This window comes from Ammospiza caudacuta, chromosome 6, assembly GCF_027887145.1.
Source record: "Ammospiza caudacuta isolate bAmmCau1 chromosome 6, bAmmCau1.pri, whole genome shotgun sequence".
In the NCBI taxonomy this organism is placed as follows: Eukaryota; Metazoa; Chordata; class Aves; order Passeriformes; family Passerellidae; genus Ammospiza; species Ammospiza caudacuta.
The window spans coordinates 16,073,892-16,093,119 of record NC_080598.1 but is presented as its reverse complement, the minus strand read 5'-3'; the positions used below and the strand labels follow the sequence as shown (position 1 = coordinate 16,093,119).

Below are 19,228 nucleotides of genomic sequence, written 5' to 3'. Positions count from 1 at the left end.
GAAAAATAAAAGACATCAGCAAAATTATTACAATCTTACATAGGAAACTAACTGTAATATCATTAATATAATGGTGTGGTTAAAATTCAGCTAGTTGGGTGAGTTTGGTCTAATTTTCATTTTTGCATCTGTTACTAGCAGTCATGTTTCTTTCTTGATTTCTTGAGCTTTTCAAAGCAACTTAATTTTTTCATTTACCAGTTCTCTTTCTTGCTATATTAGTTGAAATCATGTTTTTTCAGTGTGATCTAGTCAATACTGGAAAAGATCCCACAATTTTAATATACAATTTACCATCCACAGAGCACAGTCAGGCCTCTCAGAGGTAAGGGAATTCCAACCACCTATCTAGTGATCATGCTATTAATCCCAGAGCTGGATATTAACAGAGACCTGTGCAAGAAAACAGTGCAGATACCCTTTTATGAACTTGTCCACATGTAAAGGCTTTGTTAATAAACTCTCCAGTATTCAAGAAATTTAGATTGAGAAGTAGTACTGCAAGTTTCTTTCATACAGACAGGGATTTTCAAAGAAAATCTAAAAAAAACTGTTAATATTCTTCTCATTAAAAACATTATTCTCAAAGTCTTTCACTGAGGGTTCAGAAATATTTAGAAATCAAAACTTCTTTATATTATAGTAACATCTGTCTCTAATCTCCTTTTGACACTACAATCTTCTTTCAGGGAGGGGGAAAAAGGTGAGGAAGGACAGGAAAAATAAACACAAATGCCTAATAAGGAACAAAAGGTGAAGAACAGAGAAAAGAATGTGGAACCTAGAAGAAGAATGGTAATAAGGACTTAAAATATTAAATGAAACAGAAGATCTCAGTGTCTAAACCAGCAGCATCTCCCAAATACCAAGAAGGCAGGAAAGAATTTATTAGGAAAAAAAAAGCAGCAATCATTTCCAATTTTTCCTTCCAGCTTAAGAGCCTTTCTCCACCTCAAACTGTTTTGAAACCTAACTCACTGATTTTAGACCTAGGAATAACCACTTTAAAATTAATGTGTTCACTGCACATTAATTCTTTGTCTGCCTGACTAAGAGAAGCTCAGAAGGTGTTAGGCTATACCTCCACAGCTTCACAGGTAAGGTGAGAATACTAACAACACTGAAGAGACAAGTGGGAATGCAGAGAGAAAAATTGTATTATACATAAACATACTGTGCCCAAACATACATATTTCATATTTTTCTATGTAGAATCTAAGACGATGGTTAAAGTCAAAAAGATCCTGGATGATAAAGGATTTAGCTAAACCCCTCTTCTGACAGATCTCAAACTCCATTAAGACTGCATACACTACACTGCTGAATTTAGGAATAAACCCTTCTGAAAGGACATTTTGATGTTTTTTGAAGTAAAAAATCTGCTCTTCAGAGAATAAGTATCTGCAGAAAGAAACAGAACACGGGACATTCATATCCATTTTGACCCAAAACTGGGGACAAAGGAATCTGGGAAATAGTGCTTTATGACTGTTCTTATATAATGTATTTTGTTACAAAACTAAGGAATCTCAGTAGAATGTTGCTGGCTACAGAAACAGTCACATGCCTCTGTAAAATGGGCAATGATAATCTTGTTTATCAGTAAGTCCAGTTCTCAGTTCTAGATTTCTCTCCTGACCTAATCTAACACTGCCTGGGAAATGAAAGAAGAAGGAGGTTGGTTTTTGGATAGTAAAGACAGAAAAGGTTGGGGTTTTTTTTAGTTTAAGTTTTTTTAAATGTTTTTTTTCATCTGGACAAAAAAACTTTACAGAAGTCATAAGACAGAACAATTTTAAAGGTGCTTGAGCAATAAAATATTTTTTGCAGTCAGTGCACAATCTATATCCAAATCCTGGGCAGAATGTTATTTATTTGTACCATCACAGAGGGTGATAACTAATAATAATTTTATGTCCTGTATAGAAGGACATAGTGTGAATTTAAGATGAGGTAAAATGGCACAAAGGAAAACAAATTTCCATGTTCCTTTGCAGCATTTCAGCTTCCTCCCAGGTTTGGTTTACAGTAAAGCACACTCCAGTCTAGCGGAATAGAATTTTCTTAAATCAGCATTAACACTAAAGTAGTAATATAGTTAGAAATATTAGGTAGCTTTCTATAAGTAGTTGTGCTACTTAAATTAAATATTTGTATGAAAAACAGAGCATTTAAGTTTGAGGGGTCTTTTATACAATTTTCTATTTTGTATCAGCTATGTAAGTTTTTACTTTGTTTAATCACTTAAACATTTAGTATAACTTATTCCAAATCATCTTTTTTACTGACCAGGATGACTTGGTCATTCCGAATGGACATCAGTGCATGAAAATATACTCCATATTGGTTCCATTAGCCAAAATAGAATCTTGAATGAAAAAAATTTCAAATCTACTCATCTTTAATGTACATCTCCCTAGGCAAATGGCTACTGTCTGGGACATAATATTATATATACTGGGAAAAGATTCTGAGTACATTACTTACCTAAAAGGATTTCCTGTCAAAAGCCAAAATCACAATTTATGAAACCAGTATAAAATATAGTATTGCAGTGCTGTTTTTTTAGCTGAGTGTATTTTCCTCATTGCAATGATAGACACAGAGCAAATTAAAAGTCAAAGTATTCCATGAGACTGCTGTAAATTGGCATCCAATATACCATCCCCACCCCCAAATACAAGACTGAAGCAAGGGGAGCTATTCACTCAAACACACTTGCTCAGGAATTTGAAGGAAGACTTCTCTCAAGGCTTTGGCATTACCAAAACTGTTTAACTGGCAGCTCTTAAAGACAAGATGAGCAGCACTCAGATTCCACCTGGACATTCAGTGCTCAGTAAAAACCCAAGGAAGGATTTTATAGTTCCCATAGCTGCAGGAGCCAAGGAGGCAGCTCAGAATCTCCCTGCAGCACGCCGCAGAGAACACCACCCTTGCTGTTCTACATTCTTGTTCTGAGCAGGAAGGTGAGGTGTTCTGGGGAATGAGATCTCAGTTCTTGGAAGGAAGCCGTTCAGTTTGCTGTTCATCTAGCTAGTGAGATGAACTTGCAGCTTGCAAGCTACAAAAGGCCTGGAATTAGCCTGTCACCTAAAAAATGTCATACGTATTTCTTTCAAGATCTACCTTCCTCAAAAAAAGAAGGGGCTTGCTCAGCTACCCACAGAGCAAACTGCAAACTCACAGCTGACAGCAGAATTCAGATGAGGACATAAAAAATAAGGAAATCAAAACTATGAGAGCATACAGGAAGAATTTTTAAAAAAGACTCTGAAGGATTGTACATATGTAATAGTACACAGCCATGACAACACCACAACTGATATCTCTGACTTTGACCAAAGAGCACTACAGCAATTATGGCTTAATTCCATCTTTTTATACACAGACCTGAGCTGAAAAACTACTAGGTGCTATTAGAAGCTAAAGCAGCCCTAGTAATCCCTCTAGAATACCAATAATCAGTTTCTAGGGTCCACTGTGCCTTAATCTCCAAGGCCTGGCTGATGGCTAAGGATGAGCAATGCCTTCTGTGGCAGTGCAGATCCTAAATCTACCATAAGTCATCTTTTCTTATCTAAATCTACCATAAATCATCTTTTGGCTCCTTCAGAGCTGTGAAAGGGAAGGTTGTGAGGCCTGAATGGTGGAAGTTTAATTACAGTCACAAGGTCTCATGGACAGAAGTAGGTTAAGTTTGCTGAGTACCAGCCTCCATCCCTCAGTAGCCACTACTGAATCCTCAGGCCTCACACACATCACTGCTGAGGCAAAATTAATCACTGAGACACCAAATAAGCAGTGCTTCTGCACCATCCCAACGCATTGGAGTGTCTGAGAGGAGCAAAAGAATTCCCCCTGATTTCATCTGTGCATTAACATAGACCTTTAGTATTCTCTAGTGTCCCTTTATTAAAAAAAAAAAAATTAAATATTGGTGAGAAGGAAAGAGAAAGGCAAAAGCACATTAGCAGTATTTGCCAATAAAAATTTGCAAACCATCTACCAGGCAGACAGGACTTGGTCCGAAGCCCACCAACGTCAATGGGCTGAGGATCAGGTCCTTATTCAGCTTTTGGAGCTAATTCCTCTTTGAACTGATAACTCTATATTTAGGCTCCATATTTATCTTTGCCTCAAAGCTCTGTCCAGTCAAGTTTTGAATCCCTACAAAGACAAAGATCCCATAACCTCTCTGGGTCTCTGTGTCACTATTTGGCCTAATTCATGATGAAAAAAAATAAATTCTGCTATCTTAGATATATGGAATTCAACTTTTTTTTTTTTTACTTTTTGAAAATCACATTAAATCTGTCATATTTTTCATGCTCACTAAAAAAATAATTAAAAAACAACCAAAACCAAAGAAGGAACTGAAGCAGATAAACAAAGAGGCAATACAATGAAAAGAACCAAGAAAGGATTGGCTATGTCAAAACAGACACAGTGCTGAAATCTTTTGGCTTTTACACAAACATGACAGAGAAATTCCTCACCTGATCCCGGGAATATGGAGTATCCACTATGTGTTTGTCTGAGCACGCTGCCAGGAGAATCTTCATTGCATTTAACTGGAGCAATATTTCACAAGCCATGGTATCAAAGAAAGTGATGTTGGCAAGAGCTGCTGAAGCCAGCAGGAAAACTTCACCTGATGAGGCTTCTTGGCACAGTTCTAGGAATGCAGAAAATAAGCTGGATAAAAGTCTTCCTTCAATGCAGCTGTTAAAGGCAATATTTAAGCATCTGCAGCTTGCAATAGTGATCTTATTAGCTGATATCAAGTTTACAAACATGGACATAAAAAAAGGAAACAAAAAATATAAACTTAATTTTGTCAGTCATGTAATATCATAGAAGGGTTTAGGGTGGAAAAGACTTCTAAGATCATCAGCTCCAACCAAACCCATCTCTGACAAGTCCATCACCACACCATGGGCCCAAGTACCACATCCACACAGCTTTTAGATACCTCCAGGGATGGTGACTCAACCACTTCCCGGGGCAGTGTTTTCCAGCATTTAATAATTCCCTCCATGAAGTAATTTTTTCCTAATATCCAATCTAAAACTCCCCTGGCCCAACTTGGGGCCATTTACTCTTGTTCTATCACCTGTTACTTGGAAGAGACCAACACCCACCTCACTAGAGCCCCTGATGAATGATATGCTCTACCTAGTATACCGTTCTACTGGGAATATTGCACTGCATGTTGTTCAAAATAAAGCTTAATATAACTAAATAAAATCAAATACAGGAGGCAGAAAGCTAAAAGTAAATTATCCATATGAGAATAATTCCATCCTCTTCTTTAGAACAAGGTACATGTTGCTTATCTCTAAATCTATTTCTCTGTAGTCGAAAATCATCCTGCATATTTTTCAACTTCAGTAAGTGCTGCAGAGACAGCTACCTTTCAATCCCTTGTACATGTGTACTTTAACTAAGATGTGAATCACCTGGTAATGGGATTTCTGCATGGTTTAAAACTTAGACATATTACAGTAATTCAATTACTGAGTTATAAATATTACAAGGAAAGTGGTGTGTGATTACTGAAACGGGTCTTGCAAAGTTATACATGTTCTATTTTTAACACTTACATTTCTTGGGCAGAATATGTACAGCTAAAATTCCTGCTCAGCTTAAAGAGCAACAATTGAGGAATGATCCACTCCCTAATACATTCTGGATAAACTGTTCAGATTGGCCCTTGACTGCAGTTCACTAAAATAACCCAGAAAATCATCTGAAACAAACCAGGTCAGATGCTGCTAGCTACAACAGAACCAAGCTCAGCACAGGTTAATTCCACCCACTAGATTCTGGGCAGTGTTAGGGCACAAGCTTCTCCGTTTGCTGCTGGACGTCAGGAATAAATTGTTCCCTTGATTTTTCCATCATTAGTTCTTTTTTGGCCTACTGAAGAATGCCTAAATACAGCTCAGATAATTCCCAGCCACAGCAGAATCCTCAAGCATTCATACTATTCTTTTTTTCTTCTTTAAAAAGCAAACAAGCAAACAAACAAGCAAAAAAAAAAAAAAAAACCCAACTGTATCCAAATTAAAGTTCTACAGTTTAACCAATAGGTTCACTAGAAAAAATTCTGAATTTACTGATCTATTATACATGAGAAATCAAACCAGAAAACCCAAACAGTACATTTTGACCTGGAGCTCTGGGAGACTAAATTTCTACACTAGACAGAAGACAATGCTTGAATGAAAGCTCCTGGTATTTGAGAGGGAGGGAGCACACTGCCAGAAATAAGGTATTCCTCTCTTTAGAAAGCAATAAGAAATGTCATCTTGTTTTTCCTAAAGTATCCTCACTGACCCAGGTTAAGGAAAGTCTTTTTGTCTCACTTTACCATGGATCAGGGGCCTAGACAAGAAAGAAGAGCTTTCATTTTCTTGTAACAATACCCATAGATTATATGACACTCAACTTTTCCTCTGAATTTTCATACAAATGCAGATGTAGCAGTGAGCTTGAGTCCTAGAAAGTTTGGAAAATACAACAGTCATAAAGGTTATCAGCTCTCAATATTCCTCTTTTCAGACAAAAACCAGACAAAAGGATGCTTTGTTGAGTCCTCCCTGGAGGCTCGAGATAGACTTTCACACAGATACTATTTTTACAAATATTTATAAATTCTATTCACATGAGGCCTCGAGTAAAAAAATATTATGTAATTGCAGAATTCTCTGATTCAGAATTTAAATTTGTTATTTCATCTGTTAAGGGAAGGATGGTAAACATTATTTAGGGAATATTTCTAATGAAAGACTCATACCATAACCTGTTACTTTAACTGGACTCAGAAATCCTGTGGAAAACTTACTGACAAGTGCTGTCACAATTTCTTCCATATTTTCCAGGAAGCTGCTGAGATGCTGAGTGAATGTGAGATGTGGAGATGTGATCTGGGCAATTACTGCTGCTGCTTCTGCATGGGTGGCTTCAGAATGGCTGGTATCAGTGAGGATGTCAGCCAGGCACAGTATCCCATCCACCTATGGAAAAACAAGAGGTAGAAGTTAGAAATACTATAGGAAGCACTTTTGCAACGAAAGATGGTTTTCTAGTTGTCTTTTCTTGGCAGTGACTAAACTACTCCATTTATTTTCAAAAATAACTTTTACTTGGTGGCCTTTGTGTCACAGGAAGTTTCAGTTTAGCAACTACAAATGAGTTCAGCATATGAGTTTGTTGTCCTGCCAAAAGTCTTGCAGTTCCTTCTTCCTTAATGTTTTTGTGAAATCAATTTTGGTCCAACAAAGTCTTCTCTGACAGACATCTAAAGTTAAATATAAATCCAAAAATAAGCTCTGATAAGCAAATGTTCATTGCTACTGTGCCTCATTTGAGCTCTACTACAAGACTCAAACCTCAAGGTCTAAACAGACAAAATTTTTTTGCCACTTTTCCCTGAAATTGTCACAAAGCCAACACAGGATCAAGAAGAATACTATCAAGATGACCCTGGCCAAGCATTTATATTAAAGCCAGGTCCACACATCCCTTGCATACTTCAAAGGGAAACAGTATAATGAGAACTGGCTTAAGTTTCTGCTTTTAGAGTGTTTGAAGTGCTCTTACACAGTTCAGGCAGATAGATCATATGCACACATATTGGTTTAAATTATTGGAGACCCACTGGCACAACAAAAGACAGCAAAGGGCACATCCATTGGACTCGTGAGCAACAAAACATAGCAAGGGAGTGTTTTCTGTGCACAGGGGCATAATGTGTGAACTTTCAAATTAATAGCAATGTGTTTCTCCCCATTTAACATAGCCCTGAATAACTTATCACACTGACAAGCAAGTTGTTAGACCATAGGATCATTTAGGATGTAAAAGAACCCCAAGATCACTGAGTCCAGCCTATGACTGACCACCTTGTCAAGCAGACATGGCACTCAGTGCCCTTCAGTCCTGGTGCCTCTCTTGGGCAGTACATTCCAAAGCTTGAAAACCCTTTTCATGTAGGAATTTCCCTGATGTCCAGCCTGACCCTGGTGCAGTTTGAGGCCATTTCCCCTTGTCCTGTCACTGGCTGCCTGGGAGAAGACGTCAAGTCCCACCTTGCTCCACCTTCCTTTCACTGAGTTGAAGAGTGATAAAGTCTCTCCCCTGAGCCTCCTTTTCTCCAGGCTAAACACCCCCAGATCTGCACACTTTAGAGATACAAGAAGGAGTTAAGAGGGCTTAGTACTGAAATATGCTTCAACACTCAAACAAAAAACAAACCCACATTTGTGTTTCACATCCACTCTTAGTTCTGTTGCTCAGACTGCATTCTCTGTCAACTCAAAGCTTCCTCTTAACATCCATGTTAAGTCGTACCCATTATCCCCAAAAAGGGTATTCAGCAAATCTCTTATTCTCATTTTTGTTATTTATTAATACAGAATGTTGAGGTATCTTAATTAATTATCTTGCAATGGCCATGAATGAAATTATTTAATAAGTACTGACAGTTACTGTACTTTATGAGAAAAGCTCTCAGGTAGATAGGAGTAAAAATTATTCTCTGTAAGATTATTCACTGGGATGGAACTTTTAATAAGAAACAGACTATGTCATTGAAACTCTAATAACACAGACAAATAGAAAAGAAATTATATCTCTATTTTTCCCCAGATCACAAACGGTATTTATTGTAGAAGCTCTAGCACTGGCAAAAAGAGAAAGAATAAATTTTCAATGTTGAACTTTTTCTTGACAAGCTTTCAACATTAATCTACCTACAGCAAAATATTTCCTCCTAGTTGTGGCAGAATTCTACAGCTTGAAACAGCAGAGTCACATAATTCACTGGGCTTCAAGGTATATTAATAGATCTCAGTGTCAAGAATTAATCTATGTCCTCACAAGATGATTTAGTACCCAAAGTGTGCTAGACAATATCATATGCAAAACCCCACAATTTTGTCACCTTGAAATCTCCCCAGATCACACCTTGTCTGGGGCCCAAAGGATGTTAATAACAACAGGCAGTATAAAAAGTTAAACATATTCCAAGACATTCAAAAAATACTTCACAAGAAAGTTCTTCTAAGATCCACTTCAGTCTTCAGCTCTAAATTTACTGGTTAAAATTCACTTGGCCTACTTATATTCAATGCCCTTGACAAATGACTTAAGAGTACTTTTATGCTGTTTGAGAACAGGTAATGGCTTATGAAAGACAGGTACAAGTACATGGTTAGATTTTTCTATCACCAGTAATTGTGTAAATCTACATTAATGATACAAGCTTCTACTGCTGTACTCAAATTTTAAATCACATCTTTGATTTCATTATTTGCTAAGTGATAGGCTTTGGAAATTGGGAGTTGCTGAATTGTGAATAAAAAAGCAGATACGATTTTATTCAGCACAGTGATAAATTACATTTTGGGTCTGTGAAACCCAGCACTAGTTATTCTCCTTCCTTTTCAGAAACACGTAAAATACTAACAAATTCAGCCGAAAATTTTCTCCATACACTTTTTCCTCCCATCTTAAATATAGAAAATAAAATAATTCTACTTCAGCAGGCAACCCCATTTATAAGTGTCTAGCAATAAATTTTAAAATGACAGGGGAACAATCTAATAAAAGCACTTTAACATCCAAAAAGAAATTGCTGCTCAAAGCATTTTTATAATTAGGTTTCACACTGAAAGGAACTTTGGATGGCTGCCCTGTTTTCTGTTTAATTTTGGTGAAGTAATCAGCTAAATGTCAAATCTGTTCATCACCTTGGCAATACAAAAGAACCAGTTAGCCAGATAATGCAAACAAATGAATTCCATGAATGCAACAAGATGCTGTGAAGCCCCTGCATTTGAGGAATGGCGTTCAGTAAATGCTTGATCACTAATATTTCAGTATTGATAACAGGAAACATGCCAGGAACTTACATCCTTATGAACATAGCCCTGTTGTAGAAACTTAATCCAAGTGACAAAATAAATGTGCGACCATGTTACTGCATAGATCAAGTCTTCTGAAAGGAAACAATTTCTTCTTTTCTACAACAGGAATGAATGAGTTCTGGGGCAAAAGTCTTGTTTCTTCAGTATACCTGTCCTTCCTCCTAAAAATATTAAATAAAACTAGGCATCTGTTAAAGATACCAAAAGATACCCAGAACTTGGGATGAATTGCATTAATGACTTCATAATTTGAAATATTACACACAACAGCAATCTTAACTCTTTGCTTCTCACATGAGGGTTTAAGGCAGTTTTTCCATGCCACTCTGGGAACTAAGACCCATTGCCTTCCTTTTAAAAATGTCTATGTTCATTTGTATAAAATGCTGCTGAAGACTTTTTCCTCATACTTTCCCTACCATTCCTGTTTGCTCACTTCACATTCAGATGATCCCTACGTATTGGTAAAACTTTGGTCAAAACACTTTTTTGTCTTCTCTAAATTGATCTCCAGCATCATTTAGTGAGACTGGAAAGTCTTACAGGCTTCTGTCAGCTCATTTTCCACTGTGAAATCCGTGGATAATGCTATCAGCCTAAATCTGGGTGGTTCTAGTAAGAACAACCAGCAGATTTCAAAGCAGTTTTACAGAAGAATATAATTGAGATGTCGAGATCCAGAGGTAGGGCAGCAAATGTGGAAAAAATATCACGAAGGGTATTTTCCATTAAATAATCTCAATTTTCCCAGAAGAGAATTTCAAAAGCAGAGGCTGCACCCAACAGTCAAGAACTGATAGATGAGAGCTGTGTGTCTTCTCTTGTTTCACTCATGCTGTGTAAAAGCACCTACTCAGTTAATCTGTCCTAACCTGAAGCTAGGACAGGTTAACTGTGTAGGTGAAGACATGAACATATAGAAATTTATAAATGTGGTTACAAACCCAAACACATCAAAACTTATAGGATGAGGAAGAGGGAAACTGAGAAAGAAAGCAGGGAGGGAGGATTATCCTATTCATCCAGCAAAACCCATGTATTGTTATTCTGATGACTTGTTACTGAGTAATGGAATTGAATGAGATGATATAGTAACAAAGTGATGTCATTAAAACATCCCCAAATATAATCCTTAATAATCCAAATTACTGCAACAATTCCATGGCAGCAGCAGTGACCAGTGAACAAAACTGCAATGATTTTATAACTAATGCTGTACAACAGTGGCACCTAATTTAAAAGCCCTGTTATGTACACCATGGAATAGTGTGTGGCTGAATAGAAGTTGACCAGTTCCCAACTCAGTAGCTTTGAAACTTCTGTCAATAACTTTAGCTTTGTATCTAAACTGGCGGTGAGTTGTGTTTTGGTTTGCAGCAACTTTGACTACATCTTCCCTTTAAAACTCCCTTCCTTCAGATGGAGCCAAGCTGATGAAGAGGTATTTTTTTTTCTGATGTTTATCCACCAAGGAGAAGTGTAAATTTGATCTAGGAATATTGTTATGTGCATAAGAGAAAATACATTTGGCTGTATCATCTTGAAGGATGCATTAAATGTGGCAATGCCTGAGTAGCAACCTTACATCAATGCTGCAGGGAGAAGCAAAGTGCAGAGCAAGATCAAATAAAAAGATCCTTACTCTGGACTGTCCAGGAGTCAAAAGATAAATCCTGTGCAAACCCTTTCTCCCTATGAAACCAAGAGGAAGCAGCCCTGCACCTCAAAATTCATGTTCCTCAGCACTCAGAGATGCTCTAAGTTTGTTGCAGATAGGAAGTACAAGTGGTTGTCAAAGAGATAATAGAGAATAAGTAATTTTATAGAAAGAATGGAAAAAATCAGAAAAGTCGATATCCAAGACAAGACTTCTCTCTTGTCTTTGCTTCAAGGATAAGAGAATAGCTGGCTTTGAACTCCCTCAATATTGAGAACTGATGTGAAGCATAAAATAGTCTTTTAAAGCATTTTTGTGGTTTATAAAAGAAACCAGGCACTGCACTGTTAGTCTAGCAATATTCACATATCCCCAGTCCCATAAATCACAGCTTACATTGCTTCAAACTACTCCCCACAAATATAAGTGAAATACCCAAGGATAAACTCACCTTTCCTGAACTACTCCTCCAATGTGATATCCCTCTATTTCTACAGGATAAACCCTGAGTGGCTGCAAAGGGCATGAGCAGAGACTGCAAAGGAATTCACTTGCAGCTATGCAGAAGTCACTGTAGTGCAGGTAGGTGTTCACAAAATTGGGTTACATTGATAAAACAGAAGGAAAACCACTGGTCACAAATGAGCACAGTGGCTTAGGGGGGAAAGAAAAGACATTTGCAATTACCCTTTGCAAATACTCAACATTTGTTACATTTTCTTTCTCCTATTCTGTCAAACAATCCCAATAATGACTATGTTACCTGTAGATTCAGAACCCTGTAAGAATAAGAAAGAACAATTTATGATAAATATTATGATATATATTTAAGGAAGAACTATTCATTATATATATGATAAAATTACATATTATAAAGATTAAATTCATGAAGTTATGCGACACATGATACCAAATGTTTCTCAGGTTCTTGTGCCCTACATTTCTGAGGGCTGGATACAACAGCTTGTTTTTAAGCTGCAAGAATCTATTCCTATTTGTAGGGTTTTCTTGGTATCTGCATCTGCATTACAAATTCCAGAAAGTACATGCTTGTTTCTTTTAAATAATGGATAAGGCTTTATACATTATATTTTGGGGACTGAAATCCATTAAAATGAAGCCACACAGACCCAAAAAAGGACTTGTCAACAAGATGAGAGGAACTGTCAAGTGGTGTACAAGAATGCTGAACAAGATACTGGGACCCGAAGTCTGAATTAAGGAGAGACCATACATTAGTCATTTTCACATAGCCCTCATTTTTATTTACCCTGGGGGGTCATAGTCTGAGAAAAAGAAAAACACCCACCTCAACTACTCCTATAAACAAACAGGGGCTCTGGGTTATGCGTAGCAGGGCACTCCAGAAAATGAGATGTGCTCCCTGAAAAAAATATGCACCAGTCATCTACTTCTAAATAAATAATGTTACAGACACTTCATGGTGTGAGGGTAAATTCTCCAACACCTAGAGCCTGGCATTTAAAAACAAGAACATTCTTTCAACATGTTTGATTACTTTGTATCATTTAGGTTTTGGAGTGACACCATGGTTTTTATTTTCTAGTATCTCTTAGTGTAGTTCTTCATGACAAAAAAAAAACCAAAAACTCATGCACATTGCATTTTTGGAGGGCCGTCATTTTATTACAATAATGAGAAACGGTCTCTATCCAAAAACAGCAGCATGGAGGTCACAGCCACTCATTATCACCTAATCTAACTCTCCATAGTGTCTTTCCTCTCCCAGGAAAAGTATCTGATAATCTTCCTGCCATAATTCTTGATTTGTTCATGTCAAAAATTTGAAACCTTAATTATGCTGCAGATTTATTTTATAATGTTGATAATCCCTGGTTTTATTATTACTATAATTGCACGTACAATTTCTCTCATTGAATTAAAATTCTTGACCAGGTGTATAACATTATACCCTGACTTTCACACAAATACAACCCTACTCTATTCTCAAATTACAACAATGGAAACACCACGGTAGAAAGCAGAGTTACATTAGAGAGGTAGAGAAAGTAAGCAATAGACATGCATAAGAGTCAAAAAAAAGCACAACAACACAACATCCTATTTTAAATATGAAATTTTTGCACACTCTTTTAAGAAAAATATCCTTCTGCAAACAATTTTCTTGCATTTCTCATTTCAATGGTGTCAGTCAATTTAGCCTAAAAATATTCACCCTCTAAAATGCATGGCTTCTGCAGTATTTCAATCATATGTACACTAATCAAATGCACTATTACAGTAGAATATTTGTATAATGTAATGTATTAAATATGCACAGTAAATTGCTCAGAAAAATGGTTTTATATCTAAATTCACATAGTTACCAAAACTGACTCAGTGCTTTACTGATAGTTCTCCCAAAATTTCTGTTGCGGTTAAGAACAGTGCTATGTGGCACCAGGCATTAATAGAATTGTTTGCTACATTCATTACTTCACAATGGCTGTTCAATTATTTTAATAAATTATTTTAAATAAATTAGCTCCAGAACCAACCTTGGATGTGCCAGATTTTTATTGGCAGAGACTTTTTACAAGCAAGTTATAGAGTTTTATGATACCCATTTATAATGAAAACACTCACAGTACTTTTGCTATAAAACTTTTAGTGAGCAACTCAATAAGAGTTCATTCATGTTGTAATAACAACAGAGGAAATTGCTACCCTTATTTAAATAAAAAAATTCACAAAAAGTGAAAGAGGGGTAGTTTTTATCGGGTGAGAAATGATAGAACTTTATTGGCTACAGCAGACCCAAGTTATTTGATCCTATGATTCCTCTCCTGACAGTTTGGTAAATCTCCTTGGGTCTCCTGCATTGATTTATGTCTATGACTGCAGTGGCAATAAAATAATTTCAGAATTTCTTTAAGCCAAAGAAATTCAAGTTTAAGATCAGCTGTTCCCATACAGTCTTTATGAGAAGTCAGAGGTCTACTAGGAGTCATCAGGTAAAGTGATCTCAGATGTTTTTCTCTCCATTAGCACCTTCCAGTGCTGCTCTTTGGTCAAATACAGTTGCTACATTGATTCTATACTAGAAGAAATAAGAACAATCCTTAGACTCTGAGAAAATGGAATATTTTTACAAGCTGAATTTTGATTTTTCTTCTATGCAATATTCTTTGCTGTCTTAACAGGTCTCAACATAAAGAACCCCTCTTATGAAGAATAATAAACACATATATTTTAAGTTAAGCTAGTGTTTGAACTAGGAGGAACAAAGGCACAAATTCTGTTACACTTTCAGTAGAGATTGTTCTTCCAATATGTGAAAATCCAAGGATAAGTACCATACAGCACTTTGATATAGGGGCAGTTACATTCTGCATTCAAAATCCTATTTCCAAGTCAGCCTTTTTTTCATAAGCTGATCTAACGTCAGAAAAATGGATCAGAACTGTCTGAAATTGAATTTACCTAGTGAACAGATTCCAGCTTCAATAGTCCAGGATCTTCTCGGGGTATTTTAGATAGATAAATGTGGAAGTGTTATGTTATGGCAAAGATAAAACCCCAATTTGCCTTATTTTAGCTGCTTATTTTCGATCTGGGAAAACATATTTGTTACTTAGGAAAGTCCCAAACAGTATTCTGATTCTGTCATCCAGTCACTGCCTGTTTTTCTAATATTGCCCCTAATCCAAAAATCAGTTTTCTCATTCTTAGAAAAATGCAAAGGATGTTATGGCAGAGGGAATGTAACAGCTCCAAAATACTAGTGTTCCCCAATAACACACAAGGCTCAGTTCTCACAAGCAGTAAGAACTTTCATTCCATACTCCAAACCAGATCTGTAAAGCTCAAGTCTGGACTAGAAATTTCACATGACCAAGCTGCATTCTGCCCTCTGCCAGTCCATAAAAAACAGAAGAGCCACTGGAGCTCTCCACAGCATGCTGTTGGCTTTCTCCTGGACCCAGGAGAGCTCCCAGGATTAGGATCTGTTCTAGTTCACAAGGAATCAAAGACATAACTGGACATCTAGAAGTGACACTAGGAAAGGGTGACAGCTAGGATTCTGAGGTATATACACATCACTCTGAAACCACAGACACTGAATCCTTTAGGTCAAAGAATGTAACCTTAAATTAAAATCTACCAGACTTTTAGAAAGAACTCAAATTCGAGGCATCCAAAAGAAGGAAAATGCTGTTTTGAAGGACAGTGCCTTGCCCAGAATGAAACTGTGGTTTACTGGACTTTCTCCTGAAACTTGCCTTCTGTGCACTCTCCATTCCCAAAAGCATTAACAAACAAAATCAATATAATTTTCTAGGCAATCTAATCTAGAATAATTCAGACTGTAAATAAAATATTTCAATGAAAGTATTTTTCCAGTATTTAATCTCTACAGCTGACAAAGAACAAAAAGAGAAAGAACTGTGGACATTCTGTTTATATTTTCATCACATCTCAGAGTACAAATATGTCCAATTTCACTGGGCAACAGGCAGAGTCCTGGTCACATCCTTCTCACCCTTGGGAAAGTGTAACAAGCCAGAACTGCCACTGGAAGAAATGATAACAACTGCTAGGGAACAGCCACTGCAAAGTCTGAGCTACGTCTTTCCCACTATTTTTTACCAAAGATGAATTTAGCATATGAATTTAACTTTTTTTTTTTTAATTTCCTTTGACTGATGTCAAATGAGGAAAGTAAACCATATAAAACAGGATTCAACATAAACAAATTCTACCAAATTCAAAGCCAACAAGGATTCTGGTGGGAAAAAAAAAGAATGATCAGTGTAAATGACTTTTTAAAAATCTCCCATGTTGCTTATAATTACATTAGTAGCCTCCAAATAAAAAAATCAAGCCAATCTCTCATACATGTTTTCTTTCCCTCTATACATAAGAGGAAGAGATGTTCTAGTAAAGATCATCCAAAACTGTCTTGAAGGGAGTCTCTTGTGCGCTAAGAACTGACGGCTCTCTCCACAAATAAAGAGCATCTTCAGGCTTTATTTCACCCAAAATGTGTGAAAAGTACCTTGCAATTGAGGCATATTAATGTTATGACAAACTGAAGGTTTAACATTCTTCAGTGAAATTAGGAGCCATCAATAAAAGTCCTTGCACCTAGACCTAGCTAGGCTAAGAACTGTTCCACCTCCCATGTTGTCCCAAAAGTAACTCTAGGTCTTTACAGGTTACTTAGGTGTTCTGTCCACATCTGCTCTAAAGTTCTGTATAAAAATCTAAATAGCAGCTGTTGCACTGAATACGTGGGCTTTTGTTTTCTAAATATTCATAGAATTGCCAGTTTTTCAAGCAACTTTACGTGTCTACGTACAGCAGTTAAGATACATACAAGGGAATAGAGGGTGGTGAGCTTGCATAGGCTTGGATTTGGTTTTTTTTTAATCTTAATTTGCCTAATCTGAATTGCCTGAGAGCCAAATTTGGGGTTTTTTAAATTAAGTTTCTGTCATTGCACTGATATTTTAATGCACTAGGTGGCATAATGTTATTCATATTAGAGAAATTAAACGATTCACCAGCATCCAGATATTTTGTTGGATAAAATTAGTTACTCTTTCTGCCACATAAGAAGTGGCCACCCTTCACTGGGGTTTTGTCTGTGACTATGATTTTCACTAACACCCATATCAAATACCAATAACATTTATTTCCATACTGCTTCCCTTCAAAATAACTTCCATATTGCCAACAGCAAAGATTCACCATGAACTCTGGAGATTCATTAGTCCCACCACTGAGCAAAGACATTTCTAAAGCAAAGTAGATCCAAACCACCTTTGCATGATCCTTGCCATGACAGAAAACTTACGTTTCCCACTCCTAATGCACAAAACCTGCAGGATAACTCTGTCATCTCCATTGCCAACCACCTGCTGGACAGGTTGCCCAGCAGCAACAGAGATGCTGGCTGCCTTTTTACTGACACTCATGGTTTAGATCCTTAATTGTTCTAGGGAAGAGCAATTTTAACCAGAAGTAAAATAGAGGAGTCACTACAAAGATAAATGGCCAAAGTAAATGGAAATACTTCTTCCAAAACCCTAAGGATTTTTAAGAAAAGGGCAAATGTTTTTGTTCAAAATAACTGGCCACAAACCATTCTTCTTGAAAAAAAAAAAATAAAAAATACCAGCAGTCTAATCAGATGGCTTTTAATGAGTTTTAACTGATCTCTGTTAATTCAATTGTAAATCTTAGAATCTATGTTACTGAAAAGGTCTTTGACTGTTATATCCTTGCCTATCTCTCTCTCTCTCTCTCTGTGTTATTTTCTCTTTATTTAAAAGAAAAAATACTAATTATTGGAATAGGCTTACTCTTCTTTTTAGGACTAGAAGGATTAGAAACCAGCACTCATATCTTCTTCAAAAAACAAGAGAGAAAAAGAAGGAAAAAAAAAAAAAGCCAGTGTCATCTTGACTTAAAATCACTTCCTTGCCATTACCACTTTCAGCAATTGTCATTCTTTGTCTTTTGGGGGTTTTTTTCTGTAAGAAAAATCAATTGTAATTACATGAGTATGTCTCAATTACCTGTCCTTTTTTTTGGGGCTGAATGTCCTGGTCTGATTAATTGGACTTCTCTGTCCTAATGTCTTCTCCAATGCCACAGGTCCTAAGTGCCTTACCTTCTTTGTACATTTTGTGGCTTCATTTTTACTGGTTAATACAAGACATAAATTCTTCTAGCAGAGAAATGTGCCAAAAATTAAATGCAAGTGAGTTATTTCATGTTTAAAGGAGCTTGAAGGGAAGATGAACCAAAGGAGAGCAGCAAACAGAATTTTTACTGAGAGTAACATCAATATCATTAATAAACTGGCAAAGCTGGTAAAATAAAAGTGCAGGGTGTGTTTCTCAGTGTCATCTGATACAGCCACACAGAAATCCATGGGCTGGAAAATTCACACACCACCAGTTCCCTGGGGCAAAAATCATCAAAAATCCTTTTCTGAGTGAGGAGAAAAGCAATTTGTCATGGCCTTTAAATACGTAAATAAATTTAGCTAACTGGAGCAGGAAGTCAGTCATGTGTCTTCATCCATGAATATTTCCTAGGTGAGATCCTGTGATGTGTAACCCAGTTCTTCCAGGATACAGGATGAGACATGAGCAATCTTTAGTAACTAAAAGGTGACTTATGCCTTCTAACTACTTTTCTCAGAACAAATCAGGTATCTTGCTCAAAAAAAATTGCAAGCCTATTCTAACAGCTCTTTTGCCTTCCCTTTAGTTGTAATTGCTTTCTCAGCCTAGGCAGTAGTAAAACACCATGTTTGGATCAGCCATGAGGTTCACATTACACATTTGGGGGAGATTCTTACTCCTGAGTGACTGCATTTCCCTTTCATACCCTGTGCTCTGATAAAAAAATAAAGATAAAAACTTACTTACCTACAGCCACATGCTATGTGGCTATAGGCCATTCAATAATGCTATTTATTATCCTTCAAATGAACTTTCATTTCTCCACAAATTGAGTGTTTCTTAGACTGAATAATAACCAGATCAACATAAGTCCTGGAATGTGTTTTCCTGCATCCAGCCACTCTTTGCAGATCTAGAAGAATTCCAGCAGGGACAAAATGCCAAAGTCTGTGGTGCTTATAATGAAATGCAAAAAT

At 36.7% G+C, this 19,228-nt stretch overlaps 1 protein-coding gene across 1 annotated transcript in view; it reads right to left on the bottom strand.

Annotated features, from left to right (window-relative positions):
- The window catches only part of INSC (INSC spindle orientation adaptor protein), a 119,584-nt gene that overhangs the window by 10,286 nt on the left and 90,070 nt on the right, over window positions 1–19,228 (bottom strand). Inside the window, exons 8-9 of the mRNA XM_058807395.1 lie at window positions 6,851–7,022; window positions 4,500–4,678 (exon numbers count right to left, since the gene is read on the bottom strand). Of these exons, the coding sequence (XP_058663378.1) occupies window positions 4,500–4,678; window positions 6,851–7,022 (351 nt within the window). The remainder of the gene's footprint in view (window positions 1–4,499; window positions 4,679–6,850; window positions 7,023–19,228) is intronic.